We start from the raw sequence: 19,991 nt of genomic DNA, 5'->3' as shown, positions 1-19,991 counted from the left end.
TGTAGTATGTACAGTTATACAGGGGAGTCTTAACTAAGTGCAAATATGTTTAGTAGTATATTTCGACCCCAGAAACACGTTTATGTGTTTTTTTTCGCAATAAAAAAATTGAAAATATGGAATTTTTGAAAAAAATTTAGGAATTTTTTTTAGTGTTTAGTTAAAAAATATATTTTGTGGATAATATGGTTGATAGGTAGTAGATTAAATTTACAAGAAAGAAAATCCAGAAAATATCCAATAGTTTTCAAAATTAGCAAAAAAATATTTTTTTTTGAAATTTAAGTAAAATATCTCGGTTATTTTAGATTTATTTGAAAGACGGTAAAGAGAAAATATGTTTCTTTATCGAGATCTATTAGTCTTGAAAATATTTGCACTTATTTAAGACTCACCCTGTATAAAAGTTTGGTATAGAGTGTGGTGTATCTTTTCTAGTGCTTAGAGTTTTTTATTATAGATTTGAGATAGTTATATATTTTAGGAAGTCAATGAATTGACGCTATTATTTAAGTTAAATACTTAAATAATGAATTATGACTTAAGAGTTTTAATGAACAAAATTGGTGGTTGGGCCTAGTTCTTTTAACCTCTAGTACCCTTTTGTGTTTGTATAAGAAAACGAATCGAAATTTTATATAAATCCTTTTAAAAGTAATAAAATGTGTACATACAACCAGTATATTATTATATCAGCATATTAACTAATGTCATTTAATATATTATATTTTTTATTCAAACAGTCAAATTGAATTGATAAGTTTTAATCAAGCACTTTAAACTTCGAACTTTGACCGAATTTCCAATACTAAAAAATGCACATCAAAAATTTGAAGTTAAAGTTGGGTTAACTTTAGCCTTATCTTACCCTCGTGACCTTTGATATATGTTTCTTTGATTACTTCCGATGTTCGAACTTTAGGTCATAAAATATTTAGAGTAGGGTTTTTTTCGTCAGTATCGCGTATCGAGCAGGAATAAAGATTTTATATCATTTTAGACAAAAAACAGAGCAGGTTTCTCATTTTTTTTATTTTTACTATAAAACCGTAAGATTTTCTTTTAAACTTTAAGTAATTTGAACATAAGCCATCTTGCATTAGCGTCCAAGTAATATTTCAGTTCAAACTTGAATACGTCTATAGCTAAGCCTCTTAAAAATGATAAACAGTTATTATATTGTAGATATTACAGTTTTAAAATTTAACCAGGACTATAATAACTGTCTATATCAGGAACTGTGCTGTTTTTATTCTATAACGAGGTAATTGTAACTTAATGCAATGTTTTTCAATTTTGAAGCATGCTATAAGTCTGTTGTAAAAGGATAATTATTCGACAATATTTAAAAAGAGAATACAGAAATTTAGAGTTATTATTAGAAATATTATATATTAGAAGAAATGTAGGACCATACATAATCTTAAAAAATATAGCTAAGATTAATTAAAAATATAAAAAACCTTATTCATGCTTTGAAAAAAAAACAGTCACTGTATTTCGAGAAATTATCACAGCAGCGTCTGGCACACCTGCAGCGTCTGGTCTTGTACATATTCAGGCAGTCAGAGCACCAGTCTCGATAATTTTTTTAAAAGCGGGCTTAAATGGAGCTCGAAATGCGATTTGTTTTATAATAAAAACAAATATCTAAATAGGCACGCAGAGTTTCATGTTTAATGATCGCCAGTCGACTAGCTGTCTAATGAATAGGCTGTGATTTTTGTGGATTGGTCTTATGTAAACTCTTTTATTACGAAATGTCAATCATAAATACTAAAATTATGAAAAAATATATAATTTTAATATAACCAAGTTAAGCTTTTCAAAAGTATACCCAGTGTCATAGGTAAAGTTGATATTGTATGGATTTTATTTAGTTATTACTTTACTTGAAATTTGATACAAGGGTAAAAATGATATCAAATTTAACCTGTTGCTCTCGAGTCTATGTAAAATTTAATTACCTTTGGAAATTGGTTAAAGGAATGTGTATAATATTTTGTTTTTTAGTTGATCTGAAACCATACAGAAAGGACATGCATATTAAGCCACCAGCAATTTCTAAACTATATTAAATACATTTTGAAAGTAAAATATGATCGTAAACAAACGGCGCTCAGTTAGCTTAAAAATGAACATCGACGACGTTCCACATATAATTTTACATATAAAATGGCAGCGATCTTCATTTCATAGCCATCGCTGACGCTATTTTTTCGATTATAATGTATCATGTAATTAAGTTTCCAGGAATGCCAGTTTAATTTCATGATTTTATCCTTTATAAATGGAGTAATTATATATAATTAACATCGTTTAAGTCAACTTTTTACAACTAATTTTTTTCTTCATAGCTTCATTCAGAACCTCCACATTTGTGGTTTCAATTAACGTAGAAATTTGTTCCTTTAACTTCAATGTAAGCATTCAGAACGTCAAAATTAGTGGTAGACATTTTCAATTAGTAGAAAAGAATATCAAACTTTTCCACTAATTATACTTAAAAATTTGCAAGAAATGTCATTTTGGTCTTTGATTATCTTCCGTCAAGATAAATTGTGGTTAGAAATCAAAAGTTAATTGTTTTATAAGCTACATATTAAACTTTCTCTACGCAACTGTTGCTGGGATATTCTAATAATTTTAATTGTGTTTTTTAAACATTGTGAATGACCATAAACTAAAAAGTATAAAGTGTAATTGAAACCACTAATTTATTCCACTAATTGCAAGGTTTTGAATGAAGCTTAAGAACTATTAATTTATTCAATAAGTTTAGTTATACATATCACCACCAGATAATTCCTCGACGAACAAACTAACTACTCTCAGTTATTTCTGTATCTTGGAGAAACGGCTACTAATGTTTGAAATAGATAAAAAAATATAGATGGCTGAAATTTCGAATAAAAAACAATATTTATAGAGTAACATATTTAATTATACTATATCATTTTTAATTTATTTTGAAGCAACAACTAACACTGAAGTCATATCTTATGACTTAGATTAAACAATCTCATTTGATGCATCTAAATAAAAAATCCCATATATTTATTGCTATATTTTATTAAAAAAAGAGGATAATTTTATCTAGAACCCTAAAAAAATAATGAAAAATGACACAGACGGCTTCGAAAAAAAAAAAGATAAAACCTGAAACAATAAAAGGGCTCCAATGGCAAAACAAGCGGTTTTCCCGCAGGACAGCTCACCTACATTGTATTCCCGACCGCGCTGCCACCTGGAAATCGTAATAAATTTCAGGAAGCGCCCGCCTGTCAGACGATAGAGATATTAATTATTCTGAACGGAATCGAACGAGAAAAAAAAGACAGAGAATGTATCAGTTCGAATTTAAATTATTTAACTTGTGATGGATACGGAGAATTTTTTTATTTCCGCTATTTCCGTTGAATCAATATAAAGTGTTTAGTCGAGGAAATTAAAGTTGCTCTAATACTAGTAATCTAGTAAACTCAAATGAGGTTTTTATTGACGACATATGGGCGTCTACTGCGTTTCTATAATAACTGCTTATTAATATGGTTTTAATATTCTGGGAATTCGCATAATTTAAAATATGGGGAGCCAGACGGTGCGGGAAAATTGAAACAGATTCAATTTTTGCGAATATTCGCTGCGAATTTTGAGTTTTTAAGTTATAATTATTAGGTCATCCCTTATCATTTATATCTTGTTACGATTATAATAATATAAATATTGGTTAAGAGGGAATAAACTGAAAATGTATGAAAAAATTGTACAATACACAATATATACAACTTACAATTCCATACATACGAGGCATTTCGGAAAAAATAAGAAGGATAGGAAAACAATATAACATACGAACATCTTTCAAAACACAAATTACACTTAGATCCATTTTATCACATACTAAACCATTGAATACAGAAAAAAAAAGTAATATACCAATGTGAATGCGATAAATTTTACATTGGTGAGACCTCTAGACCCTTAAATGTTAGAATTAAAGAACATAAAGATTATTTTAGAAAGGGAGATTTTCACAAATCTAAGATTTATCAGCATTCATGGGACACAGGGCACAGAATAAATTTTAATAACGCCAAAATTATAATGAAAGAAGCGATAGCCTTTAAAAGAAAAATAAAAGACGCTTTTTTAATACAATCTAATAAAAATAAATGTATTGCTCATGCATCTGTAGATGTTAGTAATGTATGACAATCGCTTCTTTGATTTTAAAGAACATAACATAAATAAACATAACATACGTAAAATTTAAAAATAATCATACAGAAAGTTTGGGGCTTTTTGGTTTTACCTTATTAAGTAATTGTTAATTTTGAAGTTTAACTTGATATAATATAATGCCATTTTAACAGAACGTCAACGGTTCTTGTAGACGTATCTGTTTTAAAAAAAACTAAAGTGTTCTCGATAGTTGAATTTAAATATTTTAAATAGTTTTTTTCTTTATTCTTTTTATATTTTTTTTTGTATTTTTTTTTGCTTCCGACGACTGAAAGAGATAAACTTTCCGAAACGTTAAGCATTTTTTTCTTTGTTAGGCAAATTTGTATAACTGTAAACATAACTTTTGACAAGTAGTTTCCGTTTGGGTTTAACGCAGAAGTGTTTACAAAAAATAACTATTTTATTTTGTAGATTTTCTTGCAGTGCAGTGGCGAAATACCCATATAGGATTTTTTGGAGAGATGAATCCGCCACATAGGTATAGACTTTTTTTATTATTAGATACTTATTTTTTTACAGTGTAATATAATTTTTGTGGTCCATTTTTTTTAAGTTCAATATTTTGACTGCAAACTGGAAAATTTTTGAAAACTATTTTGAGAATCAAAATCCTTTATAGACATTCTAGGGTAGTTTCTAATTTTTTTTCATCGTTAATTCTCATTTATTACACTAAATTGTGATATGCTCCTTGCTGTTTTTACGTTTTAAGTAAGTCACGTGTCTATGTATTTTATTTTTGTTGTTTTTTTTTATTAATAAATATACAGGCAATATATCGTCTTTTACGCTAAAAATAAGTAGCTTCATCCATTACACAAAAAGGGCTTTTTTGGGGAAATAATGAATATACATAAATCTTAGTCAAAATTAAAATTTTAGAATTTTAGTTCGGTAATAGTACCGTATAATCGAAAAATAAAGCGACACACAAAATGACAACAATCTTCAATTCATAGCCATCGCTGACGCCTTTTTTTTCGATCATACGTTATGTTGTTTATTAGGAGTAAAAATGTTTTGTTTAAAAATAAAACGGTACCAATTAAATTAGAGCGTTTAATTATATTTAATTTCCATTTTAATTAGAAGAGAAAAAAATACATTATAATTGTTTGCATAATTTGTATTTAAATTGTTATTTTTCAAAGCTTCTATAATATATTTACTAAAAACAGTAAAGAAAAAGTAAGGATATATTAAATAATATAATAATATATTTTCCAACTCACATATTCAACATTTATGACAGAACCACACTGGTGTTGTCACTAACAGGGTGAGCCTTACATAAGTACAAATATTTGTAGCGCTAGTAGATCTAGATAAAAGAAACTTATTTTCTCTTTACCGTTTTTAAAATAAGTCTAAAATAACCGAGTTATTTTAATTTGAAAATTTCTAAAAACAAAATGTTTTTTACTTAAATTTTGAGAACCAGAGATCTTTTCTAGGTTTTGTTTCTTATAAATTTAATCAACTACATATGTTGCCATATTATCAAGAAATTATATTTTTTAACTAAAAACTAAAAAAAAATTCAAAAAATTCCAAATTTTTATTTTTTTTTGCAAAAAATCATAATCGTGTTTCTCAAGTCGAAATATGCTACCCCTCAAAATATTTACTATTACAAATACTTATTTAAGACTCACCCTGTATATATTGTGTTTAAGCCGCAGTGGTAGTGTCAATGTCAAAAGTCGAGATAAGGGTAACTCCAGGCATCTCGAAACATTTTCTGTGAATTTTTTGAGGGGTAAGGTAATAAAAAGATAGGTTTTTGCTACAAAATATTTTTTTATTTTTCATCATCTATGAGTTTATATATCCATACAAATATAAAATATACAAATTATACTGAGTATGTCAGACTCTAAGTTCAACGACGACATCTTAGATTCCTAATTTGATCGGAGCACCGGTAGATGGCGTTTTAAATTCGGTTTGAGCAAAATCGACCACCATCCACGGGTAACCCAAACAGCTTTAGCAATTCCACGACATATAACAACGATCAGCCGCCGTATAAATGTAAAATATACATATATATCTCAATCTATATTGTCGACTTGTATATATAGATAATACAGTATAACATTTATTGACACGATGACGAGCGATAACGAGCATTTCCCTAGATTCCGGGAAAAACGACCAAGATCCGGCAGCGTCGCTTTAATATTTCCCGGAATCTGAGGAAGACGAAGGCGATCCGGCAACGTCGCCTTTGGTTAGTGTTCCCGTTTCTGACGTCATCGGGGTCAGTTTACAGTCTAAACATCAAGTCTAAGTTTGCTCGTTTAAGCCACTAAGTATTATAATAACATTTTTGTCTATTTTTATATGTATGTACGACATCTTTTTTTTATTAACAACAGTAAACAACAACAATTAGTTTTTTTTTCTATATTAATACGGGCATTTCTAGATTTCATAATATGAGGATGTCAACAGTTAACAGACCTAATATACAGAAATTTACAAATAGTGTTTTTATACTTCAGTTTTTAATTGTTTATACTGAAGTCGCAAAGTGTATTTAAAAAAAAATAATTAAATTACTCACAATTAGCAGATATGGAAAATATTAAATTGTTTGAATATATTTTTCTATATAAATCAACAAATTTTATTTACAAACTATGAAAATATAATTGACTACATATTTAAATGCGTATAGTTTCAGAATTTTGTTGAACATGATTAACAAAATATTGGCATATTTTAACAATTCATTGTATTGGGACAGAGTTTCTCAAACCGTAGTATACATAACCTGTAGATTTATTGACTATATTCTTTATGTGTAGAATCTGTATCTTTTAAGTCAATGGGTAAATTTCGTTTCTGTAGCATTCTCGACAAATTATATAAAAGTAAGCCTAGATACTTGTTCATGCCAAAAATAAAATTATATTGACTTTTTCTTGAATGGATATAGGGTTAATATTGAAATTTTGTATGTTAACGACTATAATAATATTGTTATTATTATTTACAAATCGTAATTTTTTGTATATATTTTTTTTTAAATAAATATAGTATTTTATTGTTTTATATATAGCTTGGAATCTTTAGAGGTGTTTGCTATTGTCTATGAGGTAAAATTCAGATACAAGTAGCGATAATTTTGAGAAACCCTGTATTGGAACAAAATTCTGTATTAAAACGTTCTTTAAAATATATTGCCTACTTACTTATTTAGGAACTGTTTTGTGTTCATGTAAATTTTCTATAAAATGTTTTTAACTTTGATATCTGCTAATTTGAGATCTTACAATTTCACTTAATACTGGAAGTCAACAGATATATAATAACACGATTTTAGGAAGTAAAATTAATAGATTTTCGTACGAAAATTATTGCTTGGCTCTAAAATATGAATATTATTAAATACTGTTTTAAACATTCACCATAGAGAAAACTATTAAAATGTTTATTAAATAAAATTATTAGTTCCCTATGGCATTCACTTTGATTTTAACATTGTATTTTCATTTCTAAATACTCGTTTTAATGGTGATATTACTAGAATATCGCTGTAATGAACCTGAAAGGTTAAAAACATTATTTATAAAACAGTTTTTGGCACGCTATGCTTTTTACAAGTCGGAAGCTGACAGAGCAGTACATTGATAGATACAAACAACATTATTTTTCTTATTTAATTTTTGCACAGCCGCCAGATCACTAACTATCCTCGTTTTAAAAATGATTAAACCTCGTTTTTATGATTATTATTTTTATAATTTTTCTATTAAAAATTCTATAACTTTCTTAGTAATATAAATTTTAAATTTAAGTTTTATAAAAAAAAATAAGAAATGTAAATTAAAGACCTCTTTACATACTTTTGACATATTAATTGGTATTTTTGTCATTCATCCGTAACCTATTTTTTAAAAAAAAGTATAAAATAATATAGTTAACTTTGATTTTCGTGATATTTTATGTTTATATCGTAGAAATATTAATAATATAATTTTCCATTTTTCGTTTTTATTTTACATATCGGAATATAGGGACAGAACTCAGAAGTGACACAATTTTTATTTTTTGGCGACTTTAAGAATGTGGTAGAAATGTAGCAGCAGGGGGTCCACCGAAACCAGTAAAATTTTGAAAGTGGTCCACGAGAAAAATAAGTTTGGGAACTACTGGTGTAGAAGTTTCATTTTTATTTCGATTTTTTGCAAATAATTTTTGAAGTAACGTAAATAGTTGGATGAAAATTGGTGACTAGGAGTTTTTTAACATGAGAAATTTGATTTTGATATCAATATGACTCCTATTTGTAGGGGGCGCCACCTACATGCGTTCTAACTGTTTTGAAGAGTAATAACTTTTCGTCCGTACCTGTATAAAACTACTGAGTGAAAAAATATATATTTCCGTGATTTTCTACGTAAAAAATGTCTCTTGGTAGTCAATACATGTCATTATTAGAAAAAAAATAAAAGTGTTGGGTAGATACATTATTTGACTGAAATAATAAATTTTGGAACTTTTTTTTTTTAATTAATCATAAATTTTTCTTCGAAAAAATGATGATAAAACAGTTTCTGTTGAACTTTTGGCACAAAAACATTTCAAATTTATGATTTCAGTCTAATAACTATTTAGTCAACATGTTTAATTTATGTCAATACATGTTTAATTTATGTCAAAATATCTCGAGAACCATTATTCGTAGCGATTTTTACCAAGAGACTTGTTTTACGTAAAAAACGTCGTAAATGTATATTTTTTACTCAGTACTTTTATACAGGTACGGACAAAAAGTTATTACTCTTCAAACGAGTTCAAAAATATGTAGGTGGCGCCCTCTATAAGTAGGAGTAATGTTGACATCAAAATCAAATTTCTCATATCAAAAAACTCCTAGACACAAATTTTGATCCAAACATTCACATTACTTCAAAAAATATTTGAAAAAAGTCGAAATAAAAATAAAACTTCTACACCCTGTATTTCCGAAACTAAGCATTTTCGGACTTATATTTATACGAACTTTTTTACTTATTTTTATGTGCAGAATATGCTGCTGAAGTTTCCGGAATACAGTTCGGACGACCCTTGTATATTTAATTAAAAAAAACAGATAATGCAAAAATAATACTTTTTTTAACTTAGTTTTAAATAAAAAATTTAAATAAATAAACTTTTTTATACTTAGTTTTAAAAATTAACAGAAATGAGTGAGTAAAAATTAACAGCGGAGTGCTAATTAAGTTAATAGTAGAATTTAAAAAACAGTTTTGTTGTAGACATTGTTGTAGACAATGTAGACATTTGGTGAATACTGATTCAAGATTTATTTTACGCTAAGTCTAAAAAGTAGTAACTGATTTTGAACATAAATTATTAGTTTTTTGTAAATAAATTATTATTGACATTGTTTTCGGTAAGTAGTGAGGTTTGTTGTTAATCATACTATAAAGTATATAATTCTTCATTTTTTTTTAATTTCGCGATGCAGAGAAAAAAAAACACATAGATAAAAAACATTCCTAAACTTTAGAATAAAACATAACTCTTGAACAAAACTATTTTTTAAAATCAAGGCCAAAGTAAAGCAAAATAAAGTAGCTATAAAATTATTTTTAAGTTTACTATAATAGTCAAAATATTTATAAAATATCAAACACTATAAAATTAATATTAACTTAGTGATCACGATTGTTACTTATAATAAACATCAGAACAAAATTTGGCATAATAATATAAGTATTTCAAATAAATAGTAACATCACTGCCAAAATTTTATGTAAAATAACAGTACAAAAAATATAATTTTATTGCTACCTCAAAATTGTTTTTCGTTTGACCAGACCGATACTTTCCTGAAAAAAATCAAATGTTATGTTACAGGGATTCATTTTCTTTTACAGCGTTGCCAAATTAGGCACACACAACAAGCCCAATCAACTAAGCTTCTTAAATCGATCATATCCCAGTATGGCAGTTAACAACAATTATAAACCTGTTTTCGCCGCTACCAATTTCAATAATTTTCGTACCAAAACCTTTTTTAAAATCGAAATACTCTTTCGTCGAGCTTTCTGGTGATTCTTGCGCACTCACATCAGCCCATTTGCTGCCTATAACTGACCTTGGACCCGCCGTTTTGCTGTCCGATAACTATAATGCTTATAATGAACGCAACTAGAAACACGAACACACAGCACACTGCCACAATCAGCATGACGGTATTGGACCGTGGGAGATATGGTGAACATTGACGTGTCAGTAGCCTCAACATCATCTTCTTCTAAATTCACGATTTGTATCTTTCCGTTTGTTTGTTTTTTTGGTGTTTATTGACTTTTATTATTTCTTTGGTCGAGTATTTTTGGAGAAGACTCAAGCTGATATGGACAAAATTTTCGAAAGGAGCTAGATTCGGTTTTAGGAAGTCTTTACACCCACCAAAATGATGATAACGATGAAAACTAGAAGGAAGAGGAAGATGAAACAGACTGCCAAGGCCAGCATCTTCTCCATGGTTCAGGAGAAGAATCAACGTTCATTTTCGTACGTTTCCTGTGTGGCTCTACATGACTCGTTGGACTCGTTCTTTCTTTAGTCTTCCGCATGCTGGTCGCCTACACTCTGGCCCACCACAATGATGATGACGATGAAAACAGCAAGGAATACAAGGATGCAACACACGGCTACAGCGACCATTTTGGATAGAGCACTTTCGAGGTTGTTGAGGTTAGAAAATGACAATCGTATCCAGAACGATTATGAAAACCTTCTTGTCGTATGCTTATTGGTAGCATACCTCGCTTCAAGCTCATGTATTTATTAAATTAGTTGCTGCTTTGATACCTGAAGAACATTTGTTTTCTTGACTGTACGACTGACAGTTGAATTTGATTTTTTCCAAAAATTTCTTAGGTCGATTCTGTACCTTAAAGGTTGAAACTTCGCCATTTCAGACGATTCATCACGCAAGAAGCTCACGACACCGCGTCGGTCTTAAACTAAAGCACGATCAGACGCAAGTTTAGGTACGGACGGTCAGAGTTAGACTCCCGGTCTCTGGATTTGGGGCCAGGAGGAAGATGCGCGCGCATACTCTCTCGCTTGAAATATTGATCAGAGAGCTCGCAGGAGGTAGAAAGGGGTATGGAGAGGCCTACTAGGCGAAAAGTTGTGGATGGAGAGTAGGAAATTCGTGGGGAGGGCGAGGGGAGAGGGATTGAGACGTACGTCTGGTAGCAGGATTTTCAGGAGGTTTTTTTGGGACGGGAGGAGGTGTATTGCTATAAGTGCATAATGATCGTTTTTTTCTCTTCAGATAGTAAAGAGAACGGACTGTTCTTTATAAGGAAACAAAAGGAGAGTTGTTTCTTTGATGATCCTTATTTTTTGGGTAAAAGTAGTTTAATTTTGAGAAATGTTTTGAAAAAAATACTGATAAAAAGAAATCTTTAATTAAGTGTTCAAATTGTTATTTTATTTTTTTTTAATAAATCGAACTTTATCAGTTAATAATTTAATAATCAGGGAAGATACAGAATCTGTATTCTCCATTGTTTCTGTGCTGTTTAATACACCTCTCCAATATATACAGTGCCACATTAAAAAAATAGTTTATACACATATTGATTTCTTACAGTTGGAATTGAAATCTCAGGTGTTATAACAGCAAAAAAACATTAACAATTCACCACAATTCATGTTATCATCATTAATATATGTTTAAAACTTTTTATTTTGATTTTACGTATTAGTTTCATTTTTGGCATGTAATTGGATATATTGTTAGATAATATCGTTGCTTCCCGACAAAAGTGGCAGTGCATATTTGTGATTTTCGGTTTTTCTAGCCCATAGTAATAAAAAAGCGCTTTTTAACAAGCGAAACTGTCCTCATTTAAAATTAAATAATTCACCGCTAGGTGTCATTCAGACCAACTGTCACTTTTCGAATTTGATTATGGAATATGTGTGTGTTGATTAACGTACCAACCGTACCAATTTAGTTGCGTCATGGTTGCATCGTGACATTTGTGTACGTTGGATCATACTTTTTCGTGAAAAAAAGTACCAATCCAAAAAGTACCAGTTTCGTGATACAATGGTGATACATATTTGAGACCCGCGCTTTACAGAGTAAAGGGTCGCAAAACAAAAAGTGACTGTGATTTTTCGATCATTTGCGGGTTTATTTTCGAGAAAAAAAGGTCACTTCTGTTTTTTTAATATTAAATACTTAACTTTTTTAAAGGCAATAGGTCTTAAAAATGTACTTAAAACTATACTTATTTACTATCAAACTCCATCTTAAGGATTACGAGTAGTTAAAAACTGGTTGTATAAGAAAACACAACATGATTCTAAAATTTTCGCTGTTCAAAGTTTATAAATTTTGAGTTGTGCCGCTTTTGTCGAAAAACAGCGATATGTAAAATTACAAAACTGCTGCCTTAGTACACTCCTATACAATTTATATCTATAACTGTGACATTTCACCGGGTATGTCATTCTTGATAATACGCGCTAAAAATTATCTGAAAACCAGATATTTTTTTTAAATATATTCTAATATAAAAAATAAAAGAGATCCTTTTAAATGTAGCACATTTTCAGATTAAAAAACTAGATTTGGTATGTTACGAGCCCTAACAACTATATGTTGGGACAAGGTCTTTTTTTGCAATAAAAATAGTAATTTGTTAAAACGACTCAATTTATTTTGTTTGTTATTTATTATTGTAAATTCAAACATTACAATATGATCTAGACAATTTTACTATATTTTTATAACTTTGCAAACAAATCACTTTTGATAATAGCTTATTTTGACAAAATCAAGCCAAATTTGCTGACAACTATATATTGGGACAGCACAACAAGAAATTTGTTTAATACGGAGTTACATCACCTTTCGCCTTAACAATTGCCTGAACTCTTAATGGCATTGTATTTACCAAAGATTGGCACATTTGAGGAGAAAAATTATCTCAAATTTCCTGCAGTTTTGTCCGCAAATCAAAAATTGTTCGTTGAGGGTGGTTTCTTAAATATTGCTTCATTTTATGCCACACAGTTTCTATAACATTGAGGTCCGGACTACTTGAAGGATGGGATAGAACTTTTATATTATTATTACCGAACCAATTTTTAGTTGATCTTGCTGAATGGCACGATGCTCCATCTTGTTGGAAAATATAGTCTTCTTATGGAAACAATTCTTGAGCACTAGGCAAAAGTGAGGTCTCAAGAATATGTTGATATTTTTGGGCGTTAACAGTGCCATCTATAAAATTTAATTTGCCCAAACCTCTTGCTGACATGCAACCCCAAACCATAATCCCCTTAGGAAATTTAACAACCCTCTTTAAGAAATCTTTATGAAATCTTTATGAAATTATTCTGCTTTATTTCGTATTATTCGTTTTCGATGATGTCTAATGGAAACATCAAATTTAGACTCATCGCTAAATATGACCTTATTCCAATCATTTTGTGTCCACGATAATTTAAATTTTGCCCAATTGTAGCGATTTTTCTTTTGAATTTCTGTCAGTAGCGGTTTTGCTTTGGTCTAAATAAGAATTTGTATCAATAATCTTCAGGTAATTGATTATCCACACAAAATAAAGTTTACCTTGTAAACCCCAGACCGCATTTGTGGATATATTTTCGGCAACATTCTCTTGATATATTTAAACCAGTTACAGTATTCCATTTAACTGTTACTTCGCGAAGAGTACTTCTTCTTGCAGACTTGCAAATTTTTACTAAATTTCGTAAATCTCTCTGAGATATAACTTTTGGCCTTCCCGAACTTTTACCTCTAACGTCTACGTTGGCAGATTCGCCGTATTTTTTTATTATATTAAAAACCGTGGTTTTTGGAATACTTAAATGATCAGAAACTTTTCGAATTGTTCTTCCCGTACTGTATTGACGAATGATAATTTCGCGTAGTTTTTGATTTGTAGCTTTTCCACGGACCATTACTTTGGATTAAATTAACAAAATTGAAAATTAAAAAAATTAAAATGTCTTACAGTAAATCTCATTACTCAAAGTATCGAGTCACTTACAAGCTGTCAATGCTGAAGTAAACAGTGTGCGACATTTGTGACGTTTATAGCAAAGCCGCCTATTTATTTAAAAATACTTGTCCCAACATTTAGTTGTCAGCAAATTTGTCCTTTTATGAACAAAATCCGCTACTGTAAATATGGATTGATTTACAAATTCATAAAAATATTGTCAAGTTGTTTGTTTATAAGTTGGCTATGTTTATATTTAAAAAATTAAACATATATTTTTCAGTCATTTTGAAAAACCAGGGCAATAATTCCATAATATGACCTTGTCCCAACATATAGTTGTTAGGGCTCGTAGTATATGACATAAATTAGGATTGATTGATATTGATTTGTATTCAATTTTTTCGGGTCACTTCCTATTTTACCGGAAATGACTACAACTTTTAATTTTTAAATTGCACCCTCGCTATAATTTTACTTTATTCGATAGAGAATGACACTAAAGAATGACACTCTGAGTACAATGACATATCATATATGAACTTTTGACATTTTCGCCTAAAAAAATGGTATTGTAAATTTCAATCTAGAGTGTCATGGCTGTGTTAAAAACACTAATTTTTAATAAAGGATCCTTTGAAAAATATATTTAATCGTTTTTCGTGTCTTGTCCTGGCCGGTTAAAAGATGTCCAAATTTCAAATAAACATGTTACAATTTCAAATAAACCATATGCAAAATGTCAAAAGTTGACATATGATATGTCATTCTATTCAAAGTGCCATTTTCTATCGAATAAAGTAAAAACTACAGAGGGTGTCAATTAAAAATCAAAAGTTCTAGTCATTTCCGATGAAACACGAAGTGACCGAAAACAATTGAATGCATCAATCAATCCTAATTTATGTCATATAATAACAAACCAAATATCTTTTTTTTATCTGAAAAAATAAAAGTTATAGGGTTGAGCCACTTTTAAAACGCATTCGATATAAAATATTAACACTGTACAATTTGAGAAAATTAGGTAAAATAAAACACTAATTCGCCATAATACGCGTTCAAGCAATCATCAGCAGATTATTAAAACTCTCAGTTTTAATAATCTGCTAACATGGTTAGCGAAACGCGCGTCGAGTGTAAAAGAAAAGTGTTTTGGTGTATTGTTTTGAATTAGTGTTTTATTTTACTGTTGTAACACCAAAGCTTCCAACCCTCAACTGTAAATATCGGGTGATAAATCACAATAATAAAACAAAATATAACAGCCATTTATTCTCTAAAACACCCTACTGTACGCCACTGATCGGCACCATTTGTTCTTTTTATCTCTCACTTCGCCTAAACTGTCTCCTGTTTTATCTCAACTTTAGAGATGAGAGAGGTCTAACCGCAAAGACCAATTTAAAATGTAAAAGCGCATTCGGAACAACTACCGCGGGGCACACTCGCGACATTCTCTCCATTTTCCCTCTCTACAACGAGAGAAAACGACGAACTGAGCATCGGAAGTAGTCCAGTGGCGTAGTTTATTCTACCAAAGTTTCATACTACAAATTTTTGGAATTGAAATAAATTCACAATTTGCTTCTATATAAAAGTGATTCGTTTGACAGTTAGAGGGTATCAAACTTAAAAAATAAACACATTTTTTAATATATTTTAAGACTCGAATATCCGTTTTGAATGAGATTCACCAATTTTTTTTCGCAAAAGCTTTTAGATGTAGCATTTTTATAGAAGAGACAAAAAATGTAGTAAATACTAGGAGAATAACAGAACCCCGCAATTAGTGGAAGAAATTAGTGGTTTCAATTAGCGTAGAATTTTGTTTCTTTAATTTCAATGTAAGTATTCAGAACGTCTAAATTAGTGGTAGTTATTTTCAATTAGCGGAAAAAGTGTACAAACTTTTGAGTGTTCCACTAATTATACTTCAAAATTTGCGGGGAATGTAATTTTGAACTTTATCATTCATCAAGAGAAATTGTTGTTAGAAATCAAACGTTTATTGTTTTATAAGCTAAATATTTGGCTGATAAAATATTTACTTTTTTAAACTAAAAAGTATAAAGTGTAGTTGAAACCACTAATTGGAAGGTTCTGAATGAAGCTGAAAGCTTAAAGCTTCATTCAGAACCTTCCAATTAGTGGTTTCGATTACACTTTATATTTTTTAGTTTACGATCATTCACAATGTCTAAAAAACACAATTAAAATTAATTATTAAGAAACAAGATAAAGTAACGGTTCACCCTATCCGTTACTTTATCTTATTTCTTTTCTGCAACCTCAAATCTCATTTTAAGTCGGGATATCAGTTCTGAAAATATCATAAAAAATGTGTTCTCTAACGGACAAACGAAGCACATTTGCATAAAGGTAAATTGTGTCCAATAAACTTATTTTGATACCAAAAAGTCTGTTCTTTTCTGTGTCATGTCTTTTAAAATTTGGCATTTTTATTTTAAAAAGATCTACTTATAATTCCAAAAGATTCGTATAAATATACATATCTATATACGTATATCAGAAGAAATATATTTTATATCATATCCCTTTAAATATTAAATTAGACAAATTTCAAGGAATGAAAAATATTTTTTTTCAAACGTCGCAAAAGTATTAATTTTCGCGACGTGATTGACAATAAAAAAAGTAATTTTAGCGCCTAGACAAGTAAAGCACTTTCACGCCCAAGCAGAAAAGTACGAAAATATATTATTAAACTGACATAGAGTGTCAAGTTCAACGAGCGTAACCATAGATTCTCGATATACAGGCTGTTTCAAAACAAATGCGAAAAACTTCAGGGGGTGATTCCTTGTTCAAAATAAAGGGTAGTTTGCTTTATAAACGTTGGGTCAAAAGTCAACCATTAGGGAGATATCGCCGGTACAAAGATGGCGGAAAAATAATGTTTTTATATTTTATCTTGAAAACGAAAAGAGATAGACTAATGAAATTTTACGGAAGCATTACTGTTATGAAAACACACTTTCTGGTAATTTTTTCACTTTTTTAAAATGAGTGGAAGGGGTTGAAATAAACTACCCCTATCATTCTTGTTAATGAAATTTAAAGAAAAATTTTATCAAACACATGCAAAAAAATTAATTTTGATAGTTTAGTTTATTTAGAAACTTTTTTATCTCTTGTATTTTTTTGATAAAACTCACCGATTTGAAATTAAAAAATAAAATGTAAAGCATTACATGTCAGGACAAAAAACATTTTTAGATAAAGAATCTAGTGGGCAGCTGTAATTTTTTTAGGAAAAAATCTAGTCGGCCGCTGTCACTTTTTAGGATGTTTCTAATATTGTTTTATTTGACATTACCTTACTGCAATACGTTATTATCTAGATTATTATTATTATCATTATTATCACTAGATTCTTAATCTAAAAATATTTTTAGTCCTGACATGTAATGCTTTGCATTTTATTTTTTAATTTCAAATCGGTGAGTTTTATAATAAAATACAAGAGATAAAAAAGTTTCTAAACAAACTAAACTATCCAAATTATTTTTTTTGCATGTGTTTGATAAGATTTTTCTTTAAATTTCGTTAACAAGAATGATAGGGGTAGTTTATTTCAACCCCTTCCACTCATTTTAAAAAAGTGAAAAAATTACCAGAAAGTGTGTTTTTATAACAGTAATGCTTCCATAAAATTTCATTAGTCTATCTCTTTTCGTTTTCAAGATAAAAAATAAGAACTTTATTTTTCCGCCATCTTTGTACCGCGATATCTCCCTAATGGTTGACTTTTGACCCAACGTTTATGAGGCAAACTACCCTTTATTTTGAACAAGGAATCACCCCCTGAAGTTTTTCGCATTTGTTTTGAAACACCCTGTATAATTGAAGACATGAGTTTATAAAGGTATGTCGCATTTTTTTTAAAATCAGTTTAAGTTCAGTATTTCAACGTCCCTTTGACAGATCTATCCTCCAATAGACTCTAAATATCAAATATAAAAATACTATAAAGAATATCCTCGGTGATAAAGGTGTCATGTCACATACACCATCAATAATTTTTAGACGTGTTTATTAGGACACTTTTATCCACTTATGTCTCCAATTATTTACAAGGTATTTCTTGTAAATCTTTTTATATTATTTGGAACGTTTAAAATTATTTAAAAAATTATTTGTGACGTTTAAAAAAAATTACTTATTCTATTCGGAGTAAAGATGACTTTTTGTAGCTCATCTGTAATATCGGACGTGTTAACGCTCGTCCGTCAAACTTACAGCCTCGCCACAAAAAGTATAATTTTTAGTCCTAATAAAACAATATACTATACATTTTCCACAATTTTGGAAGTAAAAAATGTTAGTATTGGTGTTTTTATTTTAGATTATAAAGTTATAACTTAATTTACTACTTACCAATAATAAATTGGATATAGAGCGTTTGAAGGCAAAATATCGACAATACAAGTCTTCCTTTTGAGGTGTGCCGGTTGACTGGGGCCATACTGTGTCCTAGAATATAAATAAAAATATAAATATTGCGGTAGACGAAAGATTTGATCGTTATAACAACTATAATAACTTTATGAAATTACTTCTAAATCAAATTACTGTATTTTTTCTTTTTTTTTAACTAAAAACAATTATCCTAATATTATAACATTTATCATTGTCACCATCGCAAACAATTTTTGAAGGAATATATCCATAATACAATACGCATAACGAGTGACAACGTAATCGTTGCATATCTCGTTATTTCGTTCTATGCTATTAAGTACATTAAATTTAAAACGAATTTAAAATATAGTTCAAAATATTAAATTCAATAATTATTATTAATGAAAGCAATAGTATATTATTCAACGAGCATATAATGGTGGATGTTCAAATCATCCAAGTGAATAACAGCCATTATATGCGAGTAAAGTACTATACTTTATCTAGTACCAAGAACGGTAAACTAGTAGGATTGCTCATCCTCATAAGACGTACGTTCGCCTCTTCCCGCGCTTCAGCTGACAGTTGTGACGTCATTGTAGCCCTTGTCAAAGCCTTCGTGGCCTTGTCATGATAGTGTGTATTATTAGTTGCCTATGGTAAACTTATAAAAATAACAGCTGATAAATTTTGAGTTAATTATTTTGTCAATTTTAAATGTGAAAAAGGTGTCTTTAAAGTTTTTAGAGCTATGGAGTGTATAAATACGTTCATTTTGTGTTGTGGATTGTGACAAAGTGCATACTAAGTGCCCACGATTTTGTTTATTAATTATTTTAAAGCAAAATATGGAAGTACTCTAAAAAGAATGCTTGCAAAAGGTGATACACTGGGAACTGCTGTTCTTAAAAATGCATTATCCGAGTATTTAATACGATTTATACAGTTAATTTTCTATACTGCATACATATAAGGTGTTTAAATAAATAAACTAAATAATGAACGTTTTGCATTCGGTAACCAGTAATGCACGTGTTTGTATTATTGGTTGCCGGATAAGGACTAATAACCATGACAAGGGCTACAATGACGTCACAAAGCGAGTAGTTTTCGCATGCACCTGGCGGACACTTTTGGCTGAATGAGCAGTCCTATTAGGTTAACTGTTCTTGATCCAGGACTATCAAAAAAAATTAGATAATATTAATATAAGTTTTTATTTTTAAAAAACAAATTTTGAAACCCCCCATAGATGAAGGCAAAAAATAACATTGAAAACATTGAAACAAATTTTTAAAT

At 29.4% G+C, this 19,991-nt stretch overlaps 1 protein-coding gene across 1 annotated transcript in view; it reads right to left on the bottom strand.

Annotated features, from left to right (window-relative positions):
- The window catches only part of LOC115884595 (tolloid-like protein 2), a 185,470-nt gene that overhangs the window by 63,533 nt on the left and 101,946 nt on the right, over positions 1–19,991 (bottom strand). Inside the window, exon 3 of the mRNA XM_030903223.1 lies at positions 18,669–18,764. Coding sequence (XP_030759083.1) covers positions 18,669–18,756 — 88 coding nt within the window. The 5' untranslated portion in view covers positions 18,757–18,764. The remainder of the gene's footprint in view (positions 1–18,668; positions 18,765–19,991) is intronic.

The sequence above is a fragment of the Sitophilus oryzae genome, unplaced genomic scaffold, assembly GCF_002938485.1.
Source record: "Sitophilus oryzae breed Bouriz unplaced genomic scaffold, Soryzae_2.0 scaffold_302_pilon_pilon, whole genome shotgun sequence".
Classification (NCBI taxonomy): Eukaryota; Metazoa; Arthropoda; class Insecta; order Coleoptera; family Curculionidae; genus Sitophilus; species Sitophilus oryzae.
This window is presented reverse-complemented; position numbering and strand designations above follow the sequence as displayed.